At 42.7% G+C, this 22,051-nt stretch overlaps 1 protein-coding gene and 1 non-coding gene across 5 annotated transcripts in view; both read right to left on the bottom strand.

Moving 5' to 3' along the window:
• DCUN1D1 (defective in cullin neddylation 1 domain containing 1) overlaps positions 1–19,913 on the bottom strand; it is a 40,625-nt gene extending 20,712 nt beyond the window's left edge. Inside the window, exons 1-2 of one of the 4 annotated variants that reach the window (XM_053565101.1) lie at positions 19,683–19,913; positions 892–1,108 (exon numbers count right to left, since the gene is read on the bottom strand). In XM_053565101.1, the coding sequence (XP_053421076.1) occupies positions 892–1,108; positions 19,683–19,685 (220 nt within the window). In that variant the 5' untranslated portion in view covers positions 19,686–19,913. Of the gene's footprint in view, positions 1–891; positions 1,109–3,296; positions 3,411–5,327; positions 5,380–9,319; positions 9,345–19,682 lie in introns of those variants that run through there. The other 3 variants (XM_053565103.1, XM_053565100.1, XM_053565102.1) reach the window with 3 other exon arrangements.
• On the bottom strand, positions 4,316–4,421 carry LOC128568245 (U6 spliceosomal RNA). Its single transcript, XR_008375066.1, has one exon. It is a non-coding gene; the product is annotated as a U6 spliceosomal RNA (small nuclear RNA).
• Positions 19,914–22,051: the final 2,138 nt, after the last annotated feature.

Below are 22,051 nucleotides of genomic sequence, written 5' to 3'. Positions count from 1 at the left end.
TTTTCTACAAATAATCTAGCAACATCTCTGGCAATAAAAAACATGTACATAGGCTCGGCACCTGTAGCTCAGCAGCTTCGGTGCCAGCCATATACACCTGAGCTGGTAGGTTCGAATCCAGCCCAGGCCTGCCAAACAACAATGACAACTGCAACCAAAAAATAACCGGGCATTGTGGAAGGTGCCTGTAGTCCCATTCTCCTGCTGAGGCAAGAGAACTGTTTAAGCCAAAGAGTTTAAGGTTGCTGTGAGCTGTGACGCCATAGCACTCTACCTAAGGCAACATAGTGAGACTCTGTCTCAAAAAAAAGTATGTCTTTTGACTTTGGAGCATGAGTTACAAGTAAAATATAAAAAGAAAATTTTTGAAAGAAACTATATACACACATTTCTGCATAAACATAAGACATAAAAGGATCCACAGTAGGATCTGAAATATTACTTAAGAGAATAAATAAGGAAAAGATAGAGAACCTACTAACCTTTTATTATTCATCTGTTAGGTACTGTTGAACTTTTTAAAAGTATGCATATTACTTTATAATTCTTTAAAAATGTTTTATGTAAGTTTTCTTGAAATCTGGTTCAGCTGAGTTTTATAAAAATGAGAGAAGAAAAAGTAGTTCCCCATTCCCCATTCTCAAATTGGATAATGGGTGAAAGGAGGGGAAGAAAATTAAAAGGCCAAGAATAAAATTTAGTGAAAAGAGGAAAATATTTTCTCCTCTCAGATGTCCTGAAATAATGCTAAGATCTATAGGGCCTTACTGGAATACCTACCCAATTTATGTCCTATGTAATAGTTGATTTCTCACAAGCCCATTCAGATCTTTGGAAAACCTTTCAAAGGTTCAATCTTTCAAAATATTGAAAAACACAAGAAACACTCACCTTTATATCTATTGTATAGTTGTTCTAACTTCTTCCTGTCCAATGATCCTTTTACACTCTCTCGTATATAAAGTTCAGGATTTTGGAAAAAATTATCTGTTGCAACATCTAACTTCCAGTCATTTTGAGACAGACAACTTACTGCTGTTTTTTCACTAGATTGTGTGAAGATCATAAACTGACGAACTTTATCCTTCTGCGATGATTTCAACTTGTTCTATTAAAACCAGAAAATAAACTGAAACTCTATGCAAAAATCACATATGACTAAGTAAATATTTCTACATGGCTGACTAAATGTTCTTAATAATACTTTTTCCTCATAAAACATAAAAACATTTTCACTTAAGGCTTATTTTTGATCTACTAACCAAAAAAACAAACTTTCTAAAAATCTGAAACCCAAAATTTGGTATAGTTTTGGAAAAGAGATTAGAACAGAGGCAAAGGTAGCTCAACCACCCTACATTTCTCCTAAAGTGGGTCCCAAGAACAGGTATAACTTTAGAAGGGAAGTGAGGCTACTCTCAAAACTTGACCAAGCACAAAGCTCTAAGAGGGGGCATAAGGAACGGTGGGGAAGGTAATGTCATCTAGCCAGTCAGTCAGACCCTGGGGAACAATGAGATCAGCAGGTGTCTGCGGCAGTCCTAACACCCACCATAAAGGAAGGATACAGGTGCCACACTCTCCCTGGTATCACCTACCTTGTTTTCTTGCTATTTTTACCAAATGGGAGAAAGCAATACAATCTACGGGTTCTACACTTCCCTGGTAGTGTTCAGTCAGTAAACAAGATAATAATCAATGGAATTTCCTCATATTTTCACTCAAATTAGAAGAAGCATCCTTCTACCAAAGTAATTTTTAGTAGGCTTCTCCCCAAATCAGTAGAAGTAAGGCTCTCTCTAAACAGCCCTTCTACTGGAAAAACCTCTTCTCATTCGCCCCATGTTGCCAAAGATTCATTTCTCATCTGAGCAGAACCCAAAGTAAAATGAGGCAGGGCAATTATGCCCTCCACTTTCTCCCAGTATCAAGGACCATATTCTCTCTCGTTTTCTACTCAAGCTGGTCTCCCATGCAAATTCAGGCTCCCAGAGTCCCCTGTCCACCTCCTAAGCCCAATACCATCCCTCAGCAAAATGCCTTCCTGAGCTCCTCCTGTAAGTGAAAGAGAAAGTATTTAAGCAGGGGACACATTAACAGATACAGTACTCTGTGGTTTAAGCAACACATCTAAGAACCTAGACTCTGTGATCCGGCCCAAACCGATCCTAAAACCCAACTTCCTTGGCGGTGCCTGTAGCTCAAGTGGCTAGCACACCAGCCACATACACCGGAGCTGGCATGTTTGAATCCAGCCCAGGTCCGCCAAACAACAATGACAACTACAACCAAAAAATAGCTGGGCGTTGTGGCAGGCACCTGTAGTCTCAACTACTTGGGAGACTGAGGCAGGAGTCCGGCTTAAGCCCAGGAGTTGGAGGTTGCTGTGCGTTGTGACACCACAGCACTCTACCGAGGGTGACAGCTTGAGACTCTGTCTCAAAAAAAAAAAAAAAAAAAACAACTCAACTTCCTGATTGGACAGATGAGAGAAAAGACTTAGAAGGTCAAGCCAAAGATCACTCAGGTTCTCAGCAATGAAACAAGAACAAAGAGGTCTCATAAACCTGAGTCTTAGTATTATCTTTTCAAAAACCATGCTATTTGCACATATTCATAAAGCTTTTGAGATTTTCAAGGAAAAGACTACCACAGCTCAGTGCCCATAGCTCAGTGTTTACAGCGTTGGCCACATACACTGGGGCTGGCAGGTTTGAACCCGCCCCAGACTACTAAACAATGACAACTACAACAGCAATAAAAAAAAAAAATAGCCGGGCGTTGTGTCGGACACCTGAAGTCCCAGCTACTTGGGAGGTCAAGGCAAGAGAATCACTTAAGCCCAAGAATTTGAGATTGCTGTGAGCTGTGACACCATGGCACTCTATCGAGGGCAACGTAGTGAGACTATCTCAAAAAAAAAAAAAGACAACCAAAGATAATAATATTTCTACATATCATAGACTAAAATAAAACTATGAAGAATCAAATATGAAAACAACCCTACCTTTTGCAATATGAAGAATATTTATGCTCTGGAGTCTGATCTCTTAGGCATGCTATTTACTCCCTTATAAATGTTACTGTTAAGGATTGATTGTGATTTAGAGATTAAAATCTCAACCTCTGGTTAAAATTAAGAAACTGGCCAGGCACTGTGGCTCATGCCTGTAATCCTAGCACTCTGGGAGGCCGAGGCAGGTAGACTGCTTGAGCTCAGGTGTTTGAGACCAGCCTACGCAAAAGTGAGACCCAGTTTCTACCAAATAAAAACTAGCTGTGCATTGTGGTGGCACCTGTAGTCTGAGATACTCGGGAGGCTGAGGCGAGAGGATCTCTTGAGCCTAAGAGTTTGAGGTTGCTGTGAGCTATGATACCAAGATACTCTATTGAGGTGACAAAATGAGACTCTGTGTCAAAAATAAAAATAAAATTAAGAAATTATAAATCGACAAACCTTCTGTTACTTTACTAATAACTCTACCATGTCTGAACCCCAGTTAAGTCACATCCCATTATACAACATATTTCTCAAGTGTCTAAGATTCTTCCCTTTGGAGAATTAAGTCCTCCTCCAGATTTATTATTCGGTGACAACAAAACTCAAAACAAAATCAAATACCAAACAAGATAACTATTCTAATTTAATTTTCTATATAATTGAAAGTTAACAAAGAAACCCCCCTTTTTTTTTCAGTGTCTCACTTTCTTGTCCCTGGTAGAGTGCCGTGGCGTCACAGCTCACAGTAACCTCAAACTTCGGGCTCAAGTGATTCTCTTGTTTCAGCCTCCCACGTAGCTGGGACTACAGGGGCCCACCACAAAGAGGCTAATTTAGAACTCTAGCTGTGGCTCAAGCTGTTCTCCAACTCCTGAGCTCAAGAGATCTACCCGCCTTGGCCTCCCAGAATGCTAGGATTACAGGTGTGAGCCACGGTACCTGGCTATAAATTATTTCTTAAGGAAACTGCTTTAAAAAACTAACATTGCTGGCCCTGCATGGTGGCCCATGCCTGTAATCCTAGCACTCTGGGAGGCCAAGGCAGGTGGATTGCTTGAGCTCGTGAGTTCGAGACCAGCCTGAGCAAAAAGCGAGACCCCCCCCCCCCATCCCTACTAAAAATGGAAAAAACTGAGGCAAGAGGATCGCTTCAGCTCAAGAGTTGGAGGTTGCAATAAGCTATGACACCACGGCACTCTACCCAGGGCGACAGCTTGAGACTGTCTCAAAAAAAACCTAATATTGCTGGTTGAACTCTATGGATACCTGTGCCTAGAAAGTAACCTCTGATTTTCATGTTTAAGGCTTTCTTTTTTTAATATAGAACACTGCACAAATTTGTGTGGCATCCTTGTTAGGGGCTGTGCTAATCATCTCCGCGTCATTCCCAGTTTAGTATATGTGCTGTCAAAGTGAGCACAGAGAATTATTTTAAAACTTAGTACACTTTTCTCCCCTGAGCAATACAGTACACTAACATGTATTTTAATCCTCCTCTGAGGAACAGGGAAGCACCAAAGGGTCAATGTGATCACCAGTGATGACTGCACAATTTTGTAGCAAGTGTTGGTGAATACCCTGCAAGTGTACCAACCACAGGCCACATCCTGGAAAGTACTTTCTAAATAAACCTGATATAACCTGGCATGACTCTCCCCGCATTCTCTTCAAAGTTGGAGGTGGCAAAACAATCAGGTTTATTTGGGGTTTCATCCTACATTATTAAATCAATTCCACTCTTCCCTATAGTTTAATCACCTTTTTTTGAGAGAGGAAGGGGAAGAAAACACAGGAAAAAGTCACCTCTGCAAGCCAAAAAGAGCTATTGGTTCTATTAATGACCTCCTGTCAGAAAACAAGATGACAGAAAACTGGAGGAACCAAGACAAAACTGTCTCAGCTACACAAACTAGTGACAATGTATGCAAATGAATTAATTCCATGTCATATCTTATATGTAAAAAATAATGCATAAACTATTTTAACAATGGTTTAAGTATAAATTCCCAGCATATAAGGCAGTTTCAATTGATCTGAAGAAAAAGGACTGTCGCTACCCACTTCCAACACCATATAGGCCAATGAGTGATGCCAGGCAAAGAACTGACAGCCTGGATTTCTGCTAAGCCAAGCAGACACTGGCAATCCCACTCCTGCAGTCTGATAAGCACCCTCCAGTTCTTGGACGTATACTGCACGCTTACCATTTATCGGTCAGCTCTCTGTACTAGAGTAAATGTCAACTCTTCCCTTCTAGGGAAGACAGATTCAAATTCTGTAGCCTCAAAGGCTATCCCAGAGTAAAGTTGAAGTGGGCCCCACATACCTGCCCGGGAGAGCTGGAACACCACCATCCCCTTTCCAGGGCCACATGGGGGCAACAGGCAAAGTCTTCTGATTTTGAGAGTATGGCAACAAAAGTTTAAAATTTTATCAACTTAAGGAAGAGAAAAAAGGGTGACTAACCAGAGAGGAATTATTTCATAGGGAATGAGAGGGTGGATAGAAAAATGAGGTGGAAAACAAAGCAGATGGATTTTTTTCTCTATTTCTACTACAAACCCAGTGGGGATCTTCCCAAGAGAAAAAACATGCGACAGCTATAATGATTCAGCATTCAAATGTAATATATGCCATTTACCTTACACTTATTTAAAAGGAACAAACCTGAGTGGTCATTATGTAAGATTAACCAATAGAACAGAATTAACCAATAGTATTCAAGACAAGATGTTAAAATTGTCTAGGTATTATTAGGTTTAAGGAAATCCATACTGGTTAAATATGTAAAATGTACAAAACAGGATATATATTGATTATTTTTAATAAGAGGGGAAGGAAAAATATCTCTTATAATAGAAAGCTAATTACAATTATATCAAATATTACCAAAGTTAGAAATACTATCATCATCTGAGTAATTATTTGCTCATCATTCCAAAATACAAAATGGAACCTGAGCCAAGTGAGACTCTGTCTCTAAAATATAGCTGGGTGTTGTGGCAGGCGCCTACAGTCCCAGCTACTTGGGAGGCTGAGGGAAGAGGATCACTTGAACTCAAGAGGTTTTTTTTTTTTGTTGTTTTTTTTTTTTTTTTGTTTTGTTTTTGAGACAGAGTCTCACTATGTCGCCTTTGGTAGAGTGTCATGGCGTCACAGCAACTCAACCTCAAACTCTTGGGCTTTAAGCTAGTCTCCTGTCCCAGCCTCCCTAGTAGCTGGGACTACAGGCGCCCGCCACAACACCTGACTATTTTTTGTTGCAGTTGTCATCGTTGTTTAGCTGGCTGGCACCATAACCACTGTGCCATAGGTGCTGAGCCAGAACCCAAGAGTTTGAGGTTGCTATGAGCTAAGACATCATAGCACTCTACCAAGGGTGACCAAGTGAGACTCTATCTCAAAAAAAATAGAAAATGGGTGGTGCCCGTGGCTCAAAGGGGTAGGGCGCTGGCCCCATATGCCGGAGGTGGTGGGTTCAAACCGAGCCCCAGCCAAAAACTGCAAAAAAAAAAAAAAAAAATAGAAAATGGCCAGGTTACCAACACACAGTGTTTTATACTTAAATATAGCACACGTTCACAAATCCTATACTCAAGAAACTTAAAAACTACGTTGAATGGCTCAGCGCCCATAGCACAGTGGTTACGGTGCCAGCCACATACACCACGGCTGGTGGTCTAAAACAACGACAATTGGAACAAAAAATAGTGGGGCATTGTGGCGGGCACCTGTAGTCCCAGCTACTTGGGAGGCTGAGACAAGAGAATCGCTTAAGCCCAAGAATTTGAGGTTGCTGTGAGTTGTGACACCACAGCCTCTACCCAGGGCGATATAGTGAGACTCTGTCTCAAAAAATAATAATACCACCAAGGGTGGAGAGTTCGAACCCAGCCCAGGCTAAACTGCAACAACAAAAAAAATAGCCAGGCGTTGTGGCGGGCGCCTATAGTCCCAGCTACTCGGGAGGCTGAGGCAAGAGAATCGCCTAAGCCCCAGAGTTGGAGGTTGCTGTGAGCTGTGACACTACAGCACTCTACCGAGGGCAATAAAGTAAGATTATGTCTCTAAAAAAAGAAAAAAGAATCACATTGAAAAGAACAGCTTATCTAGGGCAGGGCATAGTGACTCATGCCTATAATCCCAGCACTCTGGGAGCCGAGGCAGGTGGATTGCTTGAGCTCAAGAGTTCAAGACCAGCCTGAGCAAGAGTGAGACCCTGTCTCTAAACCTAGCCCGGGACTGTATTGGGTGCTTGTAGTCCCAGCTACTTGGGAGCCTGAGTTAAGAGAATCACTTAAGCCAAGAGTCTGAGGCTGCTGTGAGCTGTGATGCCATAGCACTCTACTGAGGATAAAAAAGTAAAATTGTCTCCAAAAAATGGAAAAAAAAAAAAAAAAAGAAAAAGAACAGCTTATCTGAAAAAAATATTTGGATGTACCCAAGTATCATATAGTCAATATAGTCAACTTACCAGTGAACCTATACATTCTACTGTGTTGGCAGTAGAACGGGGCTCCGAAAGGCTCTATAGTAAAAAATGATAATAAAATTAGGAAAGTCTTCCTATCGTGTTTCCCTAAGGGAAAACAATGAATATGTAAAATGACTTTCTAGTCAACTAAGTCATAATAATTTCAAAATAAGAAACAATTTTAATGAGTGATACTTTTTTTTTTTTTGAGACAGAGTCTCAAGCTGTCACCCTGGGTAGTGCGCAGTGACGTCATAGCTCACAGCAACCTCAAACTCTTGGGCTTAAGTGATTCTCTTGCCTCAGTCTCCCAAGCAGCTGGGACTAAAGGCGCCCACCACAACACCTGGCTATTTTTTTTGTTGCAGTTGTCACTGTTGTTTTCACAGGCCCAGGCTGGGTTCGAACCCACCAGCCTCAGTGTATGTGGCTGGCGCCTTACCCACTGAGCTACGGGCACCGCTGAGTGATACTTTTAAAAGCAAAAATTTAAGATCCATTTTATTATTTTTATTATCCTGAATTTTTACCTTAAGTTTCAACTGTAGTCTATACTCCAGGAAGAAACAGACACTTGGCCTTATATATTTACATATATTTTTTTCTTTCTTTTTCTTTTTTTGAGAGAGTCTCACTTTGTCACTCTGGGTAGAATTGCCATGGTGTCATAGCTCACAACAACCTCAAACTCCTGGGCTCAAGAGATCTACTTTCCTCAGCCTCCTAAGTAGCTGGGATTACAGGCACCCGCCACAAACCCCAGCTTTTATATTTTTTAAACAATTTTCTAATTCAGTTCTAATTATCTCAGATTTGATGAGTCTAGCTCACAAAAGCCAATGTTTTAAAAATCAAAACAGGGAGCCAGGCAAGAGTTAAGTAAAGCCTATATAATTCCAGCAACTCAAGAGGCTAGGACAGGAGGATCACATCCGACCCAGGAGATAAGATCATGCTACTCTACCACAAACTGGACAAGAGACTGTCTGAAAATAAACAAATAAATAGAAATCAAAACACTGTAATGATCACTTGCAGTTCTTGCTGTCATGATTGCCATATTCATAGTTTAACTTCATGTGAAATTTAGAAGAAGCTAGGCACAGTGCCTCACACCTGCAATACCAGCCCTCCAAAGGAAGAAGCAAGAGGATCTCATGAGACTAGCTGGGCAACATAGCAAGACCCCTCCCCCCCTTTTTTGAGACAGAGTCTCAGTGTGTCCACCTTGGTAGAGTGCCATGGCACCACAGCTCACAGCAACCTCAAACTCTTGGGCTTAATCGAGTCTCTTGCCTCAGCCTCCCAAATAGCTGAGACTACAGGCGCCGACCACAACGCCCAGCTATTTAGCTGGTCCAGGCAGGATTTGAACCCACCAGCCTTGGTGTATGTGGCTGGTGCCGTAACCACTGTGCTATGGGTGCCAAGCCAAGACCCCATTTCTTAAAAAAAAAAAAAAGAAAAAGAAAAACAGAAAACTTTAGCTGGGTGTGGTGCAGCGCACCGTTAGTCACAGTACTTGGGAGACTGAGGTAGGAAGGTCCATTGAGCCCAGAATTCTTGGCCATAGTGAGTTATGATCATCTTAGGGTCATTCCACTGCAACCCACTCTGGGCAACAGAGCAAGACCTGGTCTCTTAAAAATAAAGAAAGAAACTTGAAGCTTAAAAAAATCTAGTTTTAGTTTAGAAAACCATACTTTCTATGTAAGATACATGGTATTCAGATATAGCCAAATGTTACTAATATCCTAAATCACTCGTCGACAAAAAGCCTTCCCTTGGGATTACAGAGCTGAACTTGAAAGCCCAAGAAAAATCAATTTAATTAATGAGATTACCTACTAGAGAAGACTTTCACCTAGGGGCAAAGTCCTACCCACTGGGAGCTCAGGACAGGAATTTAGGAAGGAATAGCTCTTCTGTCTCTTCCCTTCTATCTGCACAGAGAGGCAACATAATATGATTAGTTAAGAGCACAGACTTTCAAACCAGACCGGCAGGATTTTAAACCCACCTGTGCCTCTTTATGACTGTGTGACTTTGGGTAAATTACTTAATTTCTCCTGAGCTTCAATTTCTTTATCTGTAAATAGGATGTTAAGGTTACATGAATCAATTAAGTCAAACTCTTAGAACTGTAACTAGCACATGGTAAGAACTCCTCAGAAGTGCATGAAGGAAGGAACACTGCAGAGAAAGAGCAAATTTATTAAAAGGCAGCTTCACCTTAAGATTCAGCAAATAAAAAAATGTTTAGGCTAGGTGCCCATAGCTCAGTGGTTACGGCTCTGGCCACATGCACCCACCAAGGCTGGTGGGTTCAAACCCAGCCCAGGCCAGCTCAACAACAATGACAACTGCAACCAAAATATAGCTGGACCTTGTGGAGGTCTCTGTAGTCCCAGCTACTTGGGAGGCTGACACAAGAGAATCACCTGAGCCCAAGAGTTTGAGGTTGCTATGAGCTGCGACACCACAGCACTCTACCGAGGGCAACAAAGTGAGACTCTGTCTCAAAGAAAAAAACAAAAAAAAAAACCAAGTTTAAACGTAAAGAAAGAATAATACCCATTATCAGAAAACTAAGAAACTAGCATTTATTTCAGCTCCTACTGTGTGCCAGGCACGGCATTAGGTACTTATTATTATTATTATTTTTAGAGACAAAGTCTCACTTTGTGGCCCTCCATAGAGTGTCTTGGCGTCACAGCTCATAGCAAGCTCCAGCTCTTGGGTTTAGGGGATTCTCCTACCTCAGCCTCCCGAGTAGCTGGGACTATAGGCACCTGCCACAACACCCAGCTATTTTTTTGTGGCAGTTTGGCCGGGGCCTGGTTTGAACCCACCACCCTCAGCATATGTGGCCAGCGCCCGACCCACTGAGCCACAGGTGCCGCCCTGGTACTTAATTATTAACAATATTGCAAGGTAGTATCCCTGATTCCATTTACCAATTTGGAATTCAAACTTCCAGCACAATTTATCTATTTATCCAAAAAGTAGCAGCCAGGAATGAAACTGGTACCTGAATCTTTCCATTTATTCTATACTGTTGTCAAGTGAAAAGAAAAACAAAAAGAACAAAAAAGTACAATCACTGACTAAGTGTGTGTTGCAGGGAGGAGAGGAATTGTGAGCAGTATTTCTTCATGTATTTTTATGGAAAAGGTTAGTAGTTGATTCACTCTTCCCCTTTCAAGTGTAAACAATCTGCACTCTAACTAAAAATGCTCTGTTAAGGATTCCCTCACAACCTAATTAAAAGACTAATTTAGGGATGAAACTTCTCTTTAGGTTTTTTGGGGGGTGAAAGAGAACGGGATAGGTTATTTGTTTGTTGATATACTCTGTATCCTGAGTAGAGTGCCCTGACATCATACCTCACAGCAACCCCAAACTCCTGGGGCTTAGGTGATCCTCTTGCCTCAGCCTCCCACATGTCTGAGACTACAGGCACCTGCCACAATGCTCAAATAGTTTTTCTATTTTTAGAAGAGGCAGGGTCTTGCTCTTGCTCAGGGTGGTCTCAAACTCCTGTGCTCAAGGGATCCACCTCTTTGGCAAGACAAGTAATGCAACAGGGAGATAAAAATGTGGTTATAGTCCTGTCACTGTCTATTTTAAAAACAGATGGCTACAATCTATATAGCTTTAGAGGTAGAAAAATCACTAGGCATTGGAAGTCAAGGTTTCCTTTTCCAATGAGGTGGTTTGAAACAAGAGAAACTACAAACACACATACAGGTTATAGCCAGAAAATATACAACTTCAACTATTAAGCAAAAACAAACAAAGCCGTCACAGTAATTAGTTTAAGAGATGGGGTCTGGCAGAGCGTGGTGGCTCATGCCTGTAATCCCAGCACTCTGGAAGGCCGAGGAGCAGTATCTACGTAATTATTGTGCACAATAATCCACCTGCCCTGAGCTCACAGATTCAAGACCAGCCTGAGCCACAGCGAGACCCCCGTCTCTAAAAATAACTGGGCGTTGGGGCAGGCACCTGTAGTCCCAGCTGCTTGGAAGACTGAGGCAAGAGAATCGCTTGAGCCCAGAAGCTACGACGCTACAGCACTCTACTAAGGGTGACAAAGTAAGACTCTGTCTCAAAAAAAAAAAAAAAAAAAAAGGCTAGGCCTGGTGCCATAGGCCTGTAATGCTAGCACTCTGGGAAGCTGAGGGGTGTAAATTGCTTGAGCTCAGGAGTTTGAGACCAGCCTGAGCAAAAACAAGACCCCCGTCTCTACTAAAAATAGAAAAACTGAGGCAAGAGCATCACTTGAGTCCAAGAGTTGGAGGTTGCTGTGAGCTATGACGTCACAACACTCTATCCAGGGCAACAGCTTGGGACTGTCTCAAAAAAGAAAAAAAAAAAAAAAAAAGATGGAGTCCACTTTGTTGCCTAGGCTGGAGAGCAGTGACACAATGACAGCTCACTGCAGCCTGAACACTTGGGCTCAAGCAATTCTCCTGACTTAGCTTACTGAGTAGGTGGTACTTTAGCCTGGTGGCACCACTCCTGGCTAAACTATTTTTTTGTAGAGATGGGAGTCGATGTTGCCCAGGCTCGTCTCAAACTCCTTGTCTCAAGCAATCCTTCCATCTCTACAGTAGCTGGGATTACAGGTATAAACCTCCTTTATAATCTGCAGTTTAAAATAATTACTTATCATTCATTCGTAAATATCCTGCACTTTGATAACACTTAAAATTAACTCTTTAAGAGGCTATGCCACAGTCATCAGTCCCTTATACACATGAGGCGGGAGGATATGCTCCAAGACTCCAGTGGATGCCTCAAACTGCACATACGTTTTTTGATCTAATAACTGAGATGGCTACTAACTGACTAACATGTAGCTAAATGAATGAGATGGACAAAGGAAGACCAGTTCACAATTTAAAACTTATGAATTGTTTATATCTGGAATTTCCCATGTAATATTTTCAGACTGCAGTTAACTGCAAGTAACTGAAACCGAGGAAAGAAAACAGGGACTACCATGTCACTACGCCAAAGGCAGACCAACATCCATACTATGTAATCACTGTGCACAATGATATAATGTAATGGCAATCCACCTAAAAAAATTTTTTCAGAAAGTGTATCTTTAAGATTCAAAGTGATTTTGTTGATTTTTGTATAATTTTCCTCCCAGGTTTTAAAAAAGTACTACATCAATAAAAATTTGATAAATTTCTCCTTGTCTACTTCAGAATTATTATTCAAAATATGACTACTCTGTAAAACTGAACATTTTGATTTTGGTTTAGAGATAGTTTTGACTACTAAAAAGTTATTTTTGCTGGGTGGCACCCATAGCTCAGTGGGTAGGGTGCCAGTCACATACACTGAGGCTAGTGGGTTCAAATCCAGCCCAGGCCAGCTAAAACCACAGTAACAACTGCAAAAAAAAAAAAAAATAGCCAGGCACTGTGGCGGACACCTATAGTCCCAGCTACTTGGGAGGCTAAGGAAAGAGAATCACTTGAGCCCAAGAGTTTGAGGTTGCTGTGAGCTGTGACACTACGGCACTCTACCCACAGTGACATAGTGAGACTGTCTCAACAACAACAACAAAAAAGTTATTTTTGCTAATTCCTGATTACCTATTAATAGGATAGAAACAACCTCCTTAGAATATTTAATGTTAGCCATCATCTTTTAATGATTCTTTTAATCTTTTGATTGATTCTCCTAAACCTATTGCTTGAAATTCTAAGAAGAAATCAAAGTCGCTACTTTCAATTTGCTTTCCTGTCTCTATGAACATTTTTCTCTAAAGTACTCTCAAATTTTAAAAGACTAAGGCAAAAAACATACACCAAAGAATTAGTGAATTAAAAGAATTACATTTTTAAAGCTCCATAGTTAACTTATAATAATGGCAAGCATTCAACAGCCACATAATATTTGTTTTATAAAGAAAATAAGTTGATTCTTGAAAAATCTTTTAATTCTAGTACTTGGTTATCTACTCAAATCCTAAATCGGGAAACATCAGAATCCCATGAATAATAAGCACTCCAAATATTTATTAAAATGAGAATACCCTATTATAACAAAGGAATGGGCCATGTACTTACCTTTGTGTTCAGTGTTAAAGGATTCCAAAGTACAATTCAATAGAATTCTTTAGGGAAAAGCCATTTAAAAGAAAGTATCTTCAAATTTTACAGTGCAGACAAGCAGCCTAATCATTCTCAGTGATAAGTAATTATATAAAACAAATTCAACAAAGTGATGAAAGACTATTTTAGCAACTTTTTTTCTTCTGTTTTTGCTTTTTCCTCAAGTGGCTAGGTAAATTAGATAGTCGAGAGCTTGTTTCAGTCCACAGAGCAGTTCAACTCTATCTGGAAATTTCTCTTCATCAAATGTCATGGCAAATATTACCACAACCTGAACACCACATACTGAAATTTAAAAGGGGGCTTTTCTCCCAGATTTTCGTTATGCCTGGCCCAACCTATAAGATCATAATCAAAACAGCCATTTAACTCAAATAAACTCTCCTCTTTTAAAGCTTAAAAAAAGAATAAACACATTGAGTCAATTTTACTTCTAAATTTTACTTCTAACTTACATCCACCGCAAGCTTTTTAATGATTACTTCAAACCATTGGGCTTGATACAGAAACAACTAGGTCACTCACTACTCAGTATGATAAGGAAGAAAACAGAGAGAAATTAATCAAAAATTCCATACCTAGGCTAGCATAGTGGTTATGGTGCGGCGCAGGACACATGCACCAAGGCTGGCAGGTTCAAACCCAGCCCAGGCCAGCTAAACAACAATGACAACTGCAACAATAACAAAAAAATAGCGGGGTGTTGTGGTGGGCACCTGTGATCCCAGCTACTTGGGAGGCTGAGACAAGAGAATCTTTTAAGCCCAAGAGTTTGAGGATGCTGTGAGCTGTGATGCCACACACTCTAACAAGGGCGAAACAATGAGACTCTGTCTAAAAAAAAAAAAAAAAAATTTCCACACCTATACTAAAGGGTGCTTGCTGGGCTTAAAGAAGAAAAAAAAAGGGGAGGTAGGAAATAAAATGTGGAACCAGACACCAGGCTTCTAATCCTCATTTGCCACATAGTAGTGTCAAATCATTTAGAACTGCTAAACCTCCATTTCCAGATTTGTTAAAAGGACCTAGTTATAATGTCTATCTCACAAATAGAAGTAGAGATTAAATGATAGTTGTAAACTGACTAGAAGACAGTATATTCTCAATAAATATTAATTTCTTTTTTTCCCTCTCAAAGGCCCAGTTTTCTTCATAGTCATTATACTACATACAAACCACTAGAACATACTGAATAATCTAGGAAAGTGGTTTTGTTGGTTTTTTTTGTTTTTAAGACAGAGTCTTACTTTGTGGCCCTTGGTAAAGTATCATGGCATCATAGCTCATAGCAACCTCAAACTCTTGGGCTCAAACGATTATTTTGCCTCAGCCTCCCAAGTAGCTGGGACCACAGGTGCCTGCCACAACGTCCCACTATTTTTAGAGACAGGGTTTCACTCTTGCTCAGGCTGATCTCGCGACAGACCTGTGAGCTCGGGACTATCCACCCGCCTCGGCCTCCCAGTGTGCTGGGATTACAGGCATATAACCACTGCGCCCAGCCTGTTGTGTTTTTATTTACCCCAGTTTGGCTACGTGAACTCAATGGTCAACTAGTTTTTATGGATCATTAGACAGTCGTCTTAGGAATTCAAAACTCTATACACAGAAGCTACATAGTAAAAAAAAAAAACCTATAATATGGGTCTTGTAAAAAATGCTTTTAAAAATAACTATCTACACTATTATGCTAGGACACCATGGGACAGAACAAACAAGTATAGCATATCATTCAGAATTCTTCAGTGGCTTTCCAATCTCCTTACAATGCCCATGTCCACTCCTTACCCCTTAGACCTTCTCTGCTCCAACTACCCTCTCTGCACACAGGCACACAGTACCAGCCACACTGTTGTTACTAATCCTCAAAGTTTCTCTCACCATATTTCTGCTTTAATCCCTCATCTCCTAGTCTGTTTAAAATGCACCTTATCAGCAATGCAGACACCAGTTTGCAACCCCACTTCCACCTTATCCCAGCACTCAGAAGCCTCTTCTCTCACACTAGAGAGGCCCTCTCTAACTCATGGGCATGAGTACATGGGCATTGTAAGGTATTGGATTTTTACTCCAAGAGAAATGGAAAGCCACTGAAGGATTCTGAATGATATGCTATACCTTGTTTGTTCTGTCCCATAGTGTCCTAGCATGGTACTTAACCTTCTAACATAGTAAGAAAGAAAATTACACTGTGTGTATTATTTCTCTCCCTAATGAAATTGTACCCCTCTCTAGAGCAGAAACTGTTATCTGTTCAGATGTATACACGCACACATATCCCCAGTGCCTAGAACAGCGTCTGACATACAGCAGATGTTTAATAACTTCTTTTTTTTGAGACAGAGTTTACTTTGTCACCCTGGGTATAGTGCTATGGTATCATCATAGCTTACAGCAATTCCTGAGCTCAAGCAATGCACCCACCTGGGCCTCTCAGAGTGCTAGGATTACAGGTGTGAGCCGCCTGCCCAGCCTTAATAACTGCTGAAATAAATTAAAGCCCTCCTTTACTTGAGGATATGCAAAAGAAAGCGCAACAAATTTTGTTTGTTTTTTTTTTTTTTTTTTTGAGACAGTCTTACTATGTCGCCCTCAGCAGAGTGTCGTGGAGTCACAGTAACCCCAAACTCTTGGGCTTAAGCGATTCCCTTGCCTCAGCCTCCCAAGTAACTGAGACTATAGGCGCCTGCCACAATGCCCAGCTATTTTTTTGTTATTGTTGCAGTTGTTTTACTGGCCCGGGCTGGGTTTGAACCCACTACCTTCAGTGTATGTAGGTGGCGCCGTAACCACTGTGCTACAGGCACTGAGCAGAAAGTGCAACAAATTCTGAGACAACCTTAAAAAGGCCTACATACATTTAGGTTTATAGATTCTGGCATTTGTTGAAAATATAATCTTCAATTTCAAAGCCTACACATTTATTTATTTATTTATTTATTTAGGCTGGGGCCTGGCTTGAACCCGCCACTTCTGGCATATGGGGCCGGAGCCCTGCTCCTTTGAGCCACAGGCGCTGCCCAAGGCCTACACATTTTTTAAAGCCATTGAAAACACAGTAATTATTAATAACCACTTTTTTTTTTTTTTTTTTTTGAGATAAAGTCTCATTTTGCTACCCTCGGTAGAGTGCCCTGGTGTCAAAGCTTATAGCAACTTCAGACTCTTGGACTCAAGCGATTCTCTTGCCTCAGCCTCCCAAGTAGTTGGGACTACAGGTGCCGGCCACAACACCCTGCTATTTTTAGAGGTGGAGTCTCGCTCTTGCTCAGGCTGGTCTTCAAATTGTGATCTCAGGCAATCACCCACCTCAGCCTCCAGGTGATCACAGGCATGAGCCACCATGCCCAGCCTCAACCACCAATGTCTTTAATTGTGTTACTTGACATAGTCATTAATAACACTTGACATTTCCTCTGTTTAAGTAATATAATTTCAAATGCAATTTTCAACCATTTCTCTAGATTTCAGGTAGGTTAAAAGATTTACATGTACCACAAATACTGATGGAAATGGTAGGCCAGCAGAAATTAGTTTCAGTCCTGAAACTATCAATCTTGCAAACTTGAACCTCAAAACTTCCTTGATCCTCAATTGTTTTCTTCTGTAAAAGAGGTGAGGAGTAAATGAGATGATCTCTGAGGTCATGTTAGATCTAAAAATTCTATGATGGCGGGGCCAGGAGCAGTGGCTTACGTCTACAATCCCAGCACTTGGGAGGCTGAGGCGGGTAAATTGCCTGAACTCACGGGTTCGATATCAGCCTGAGTCAGAGCGAGACCTTGTCTCTAAAAACAGCCAGGCGTTGTGGTGGGCACCTGTAGTCCCAGCTACTCTGGAGGCTGAGGCAAAAGGATTGCTGTGAGCTGTGATGCAACGGCCCTCTGCTGAGGGTGAGAAAGTAAGACTCTGTCTCAAAAAGAAAAAAAGAAAAATTCTGTGATGCTATGACTCTATAAAAACATAATAGAGTACAGTCTGCACACATTTAGTAAAAAACCTCTAGAAATATAAAATTTCTAAGCTGGATGAAACTTTAGAAATCAAATTCAAACCTGTCATTTTACAATTAAGAAAACAGCCCAGAGGTCTTGAGCACTTTTTAAAAAGACATTCAAAGGTAACAGAATATTGTCTAGCTTTAAAGTAATTTTCTTTCTCTGTATGTGTTAAGTCAATGGGACATTTTTTTCCTTATACAAAATATTCCAGATATCTCATCATTTAAGTTTGATCTAGAATTGGCAATTCATGTGCTCTAAAAATGGGCTGCACCACACACACCAAAAAATTGTTAGCCAAAAAGATTGTATCAAGAAACAGATGTAAGATTATAATGAAATAATTATAAAGTTCTGATGTCCTAACTCCTATTAGGGTCACTGATGAGTTTCTAAACAAGAGCATATACCACAAGACAGTTCTTATGGCATGAACTGAGTTCAGCCACAGAAAATATTTTAAAGTAATGATATCTTGTCACCACTGGTACAATTACATGAGTTATGGCTAAGTTCCAAAACTAGCTAATTTAATATTAACCAAAAGGATAGACGCTTACAGGCCCCACACAAGCTGAATTCCTGAACAGGTGATGAGCATTTTACCGCACTCCGGATTCTAGGGGATGATGCTGATCCGAAGACTATCCTGAATGGTACACATTTCTGTTGCTCTTACTGTTTACCGAGGAAATTACATTTCATTACTTCAAGCCTTCTATACTCACCCAAATGCCAAGAGACTGGAAACTTTAGGGGTAGTATCTATGACCTTCAGATTCCCTGGTGGATCTTTGAACACTGTAGTTATCAATCCAAACATTAACCTATACTTCATAGGAAAGTCTTACAATTCAAATTGTCCCTTTCTATGTAACTCACGATAGAATTTAAATCTTGAATATGTGGCATACTAAACTACATATCCATGCACGACACCAAAACACTGCTAAGTTGGAGGATGGGGCTAGATAAGTGTCATTCAGCAAAAATAAAATCTACTAAAAACAAAGACAGAGACATTCCCTTAACACAAGCGCGCGCACATACACACACCCTTCTCAAAGAGGCCTTTATGTTCCCCATAAGCAAAAGGACAACAAAATCATCTCTACTGCTCATACAGTAACCTGCAAGGCATTCAACTCATGCTCAAACTGCATAATGCCAAATACCGCTTCTGAAAAACAAAGAGCGTCCAACGGAGTCAGGTACTTAATTAGCAAAGTAAACAACTTGACCACAAGGGTCTTCAAGCTTGGAGGGCTTTTTTTTTCTTCAAACAAAAAAGAGGGGAGTAACTTTACAAACTGTTTTTTTTTTTAATCACAAATTGTCCTTAACCGCTATAATAAAGTAATTACTCCTCCCCTCCCAAAGCAAATAAAATAGGGGCTTAAAAGTAGCAAGTCTGTGTTTCCTAATTTTATGAAAAGAGAACAGGTTGCACTTCCGTATCCCCCTCCCCCAAGCCCAGCAGTCTCCCATGTTTTCAGCAGAGAGGTAAATATAACCTCCACTGGCCAGTGAAACTCTCATTTTCCAAACGCATGGGACACATAGAGGTGATGGAGAGTGGAAAAGGGCTGGTACCCCGCCCCAAGCAAAACTGCCTGTGAGACGAGAGGGGTGCAGGAGCCGGGAGCGGAGAGGGACAGGCGCGCCGGGGAAGTCTTTCCTCCTCCCCGGCCGGGCGGAGAGGGAAGCCCCGACTCGAGGGCGGGGGGAGGCTCCTCGCCCGGAACCCCGGACCCCAGTCCCGCCAGACACAATGGAGCCGGCCAAGGGGCAGGGGCAGGGCCGTTGCCCCCTCCCCTCCCCCGCCCCAACGCCTCTCCCACCCGCGCCGGGCCCTGGCGAGGGACACCGCGGCCGCTCCCCGCGCCCCGAACTCCCTGGGACTCCCGACTAGGCCCGGCTCCGCTCCGCCTCCTCGGCTCTCGCGTAGCGGCGGCGCCCGGGCGGGAAGTGGGGAAGGAGGCAGGGGGAGGCGGGGAGGAGCGCCTCTGCCGGGGAGCGGGCCGGAGGCCGCGGGCCGAGGCTCGGGGCGGCCGGCCGCAGTGCCTCACCATGTTGGTGTCCTCCAGGCCTCTCCCCTCCTCCTCCGGCTCCGCAGCGAATGGACGGCGGCGGCGGCGGCGGCTCCTCTCACGGGCTCGCCGGGCTCCCGCTCATGCGCAGTGCGGGGCGGCCCGGCGCGGCCCGAGGAGGCAGCCCCGGGCCTGGGGGAGGCGGAGGGACGGAGGCGGGCGGAGGGCGTCCCGCGCGGGCTTCCCCGGGGCGCGGGGGTCCCCCGGGGCGGGCGGGCGCGCGGGCGGCCATCCCCGCGCGAGCCCGGCGCCTCTGGCGCGGCGGGGTGGGGGGCGCGGGGGGACACCCCGCCTCCGCTTCCTACGCGGCGCCTTCCGCTGTCGCACCGGCTCTGCCGTGTCTGCACGGGCTCCAAGAGGGGACGGCAGTGGCCAAAAAGTTGAGCCGCTGGGGGCGACTGAAAGGGAAGACTGGGGCGCTAGACCCATCCCAAACCACCCCGCCCCATCAGTGGGGGAAGGGGGGACAGAAGAGAAAGTGAAAACCCCTCCACGCCCGTTTTCTTCTTTTTCTCTCCCAGTTCCAGTACCTGGACTACGTCCCTTCCCCACGTGGACATACCAGGGAGACCTTAGCCTAGTTCTGTGGTCGCCTTAACGCCCTTCAACATGGCACTGGCTCTTTCAGACCTAAGTGTCAGAGGGGAGACCAGCGGGATAGCCCTAGGAAGTCGAGATAGCGGGACTTGCTCTTGGTAAATAACACTTAACCCTTCCGAGGATAAGTTTTGAGAAGTAACTGAGGAACATTTTTTCCACTGATGGTTGATGTAATGCAGGGTGGACACTCAAAGCTTTACCTTCCCTGAGTTCTAAGTGTGGTGAGGCTGAGGAATACCAAGATTCAGAGCTAGGAGTCAAGTGGACAAGTACTGCTGCAAAGAATTACAAAAGACTCACTTGGAGCTGTCTGCCCCTAAGAAAGGCTTTATCCAGTTGGATAGAGAAGACACCTTCGTCCAGGAAGGAAGGAAATAAGAAAACAGATATAAAGCAAACCTACTCAGAAAAAGAGGGGAGTAACTTTACAAACTGTGTTTCAGAAAAATCACATCCAAGACTGGGCCAATATGGGTTTCAGAGAAAGAGTTGACCTTTCACCCATCACCATCATCACCGGTACTGTCCTCCCCCCCAACAGAGTCATACACTACCAGATCAGCCCAGCAACTTAAGGACCTACAAGTTCTTATCAAAACAATAGAACTTCTTTGGCAACTCCTGAGGCCTCCTAATATTCACTCCTGAGCCAGCCTTGTATTGGGACCTCCCAGGGCTGTACCGAATCTCTGGCAACCACAAACATCCATTCTTTCCACTATCATTTAGTCAATGCCTATTAACGTGCCAAGCTCCTCCTCAGGCTTTGGGAAAACAGTCCTTCAAGAAAGGACAGGCCACATTTGCCTCATGAAACTGAAACCATGGATGTCATCCAGGAATTCACCTAGCATTTGGCCTAAAATATTAACTAACACCTAGGTTCTTTCTTTCTTTCTTTTTTTGAGACAGTCTCACTTTGTCACCCTTGGTAGGGTGCTGTGGAGTCATAGCTAACAGCAACCTCAAACTCTTGGGCTCAAGTGATTCTCTTGCCTCAGACTTCCAAGTAGCTGAGACTACAGGCACCCACTACAATGCCTGGCTATTTGTTGCAGTTGTCCTTGGTGTTTTAGCTGGCCTGGGCTGGGTTCTAACCCGCCAGCCTGGGTATATGTGGCCAGCACCCAACCTACTGAGCTATGGGCACTGCCAACCTAGGTTCTTAAGGAAGAATATTCACTGATCACTTGTCCTACTTGTTTTACTTCATTAAAGTAATAGCTCTTGGGTCCTCTCTCTTAAGCTCTTTTTGCTAATTGCCAAAACCAAGGGACAATATACTTAGTTCTCATTCTAATTGACCTCTCTTCTGTATTTGAACGCTTTCTCCTTGAATTTCCTATCCGTCATTTTTCGTGACTTCACTTTCTTCTACATCTCCTTCCTCTCTGACCACACACTTTTGCTGGCTTTTTTCTCTTTGGTTTTTAAATGTTGAGCTTTACAGAATCCTAGAATCTTTTCCTGCATGCCACATTCTGCCAATGTCAACTACCTCCTGGATCTGGAGGAGCTCCCCAGTTCTGGTCATTCCACAGGCCGATCAAGCTCCACAAATCCATAATGACATTTCCAAACTGCTTGTCTTCCTGTCTTTTCACCAAATCATTCACACTCTAAGCCTGAGAATCATTCACAGCCCTTTCTACTTCATCCCCCTTAATCTAGTCACCAACTCTCATCAATTTTACCTGCTAAATAAATAACTTTCCAATCTGAAGGCTACCTCTGTCCCTTAGCAAAGC

The sequence above is a fragment of the Nycticebus coucang genome, chromosome 16 (assembly GCF_027406575.1).
Source record: "Nycticebus coucang isolate mNycCou1 chromosome 16, mNycCou1.pri, whole genome shotgun sequence".
Lineage (NCBI taxonomy): Eukaryota > Metazoa > Chordata > Mammalia > Primates > Lorisidae > Nycticebus > Nycticebus coucang.
The sequence above is the reverse complement of the archived record's forward strand: the minus strand, read 5'-3'. Positions and strand labels throughout refer to the sequence as shown.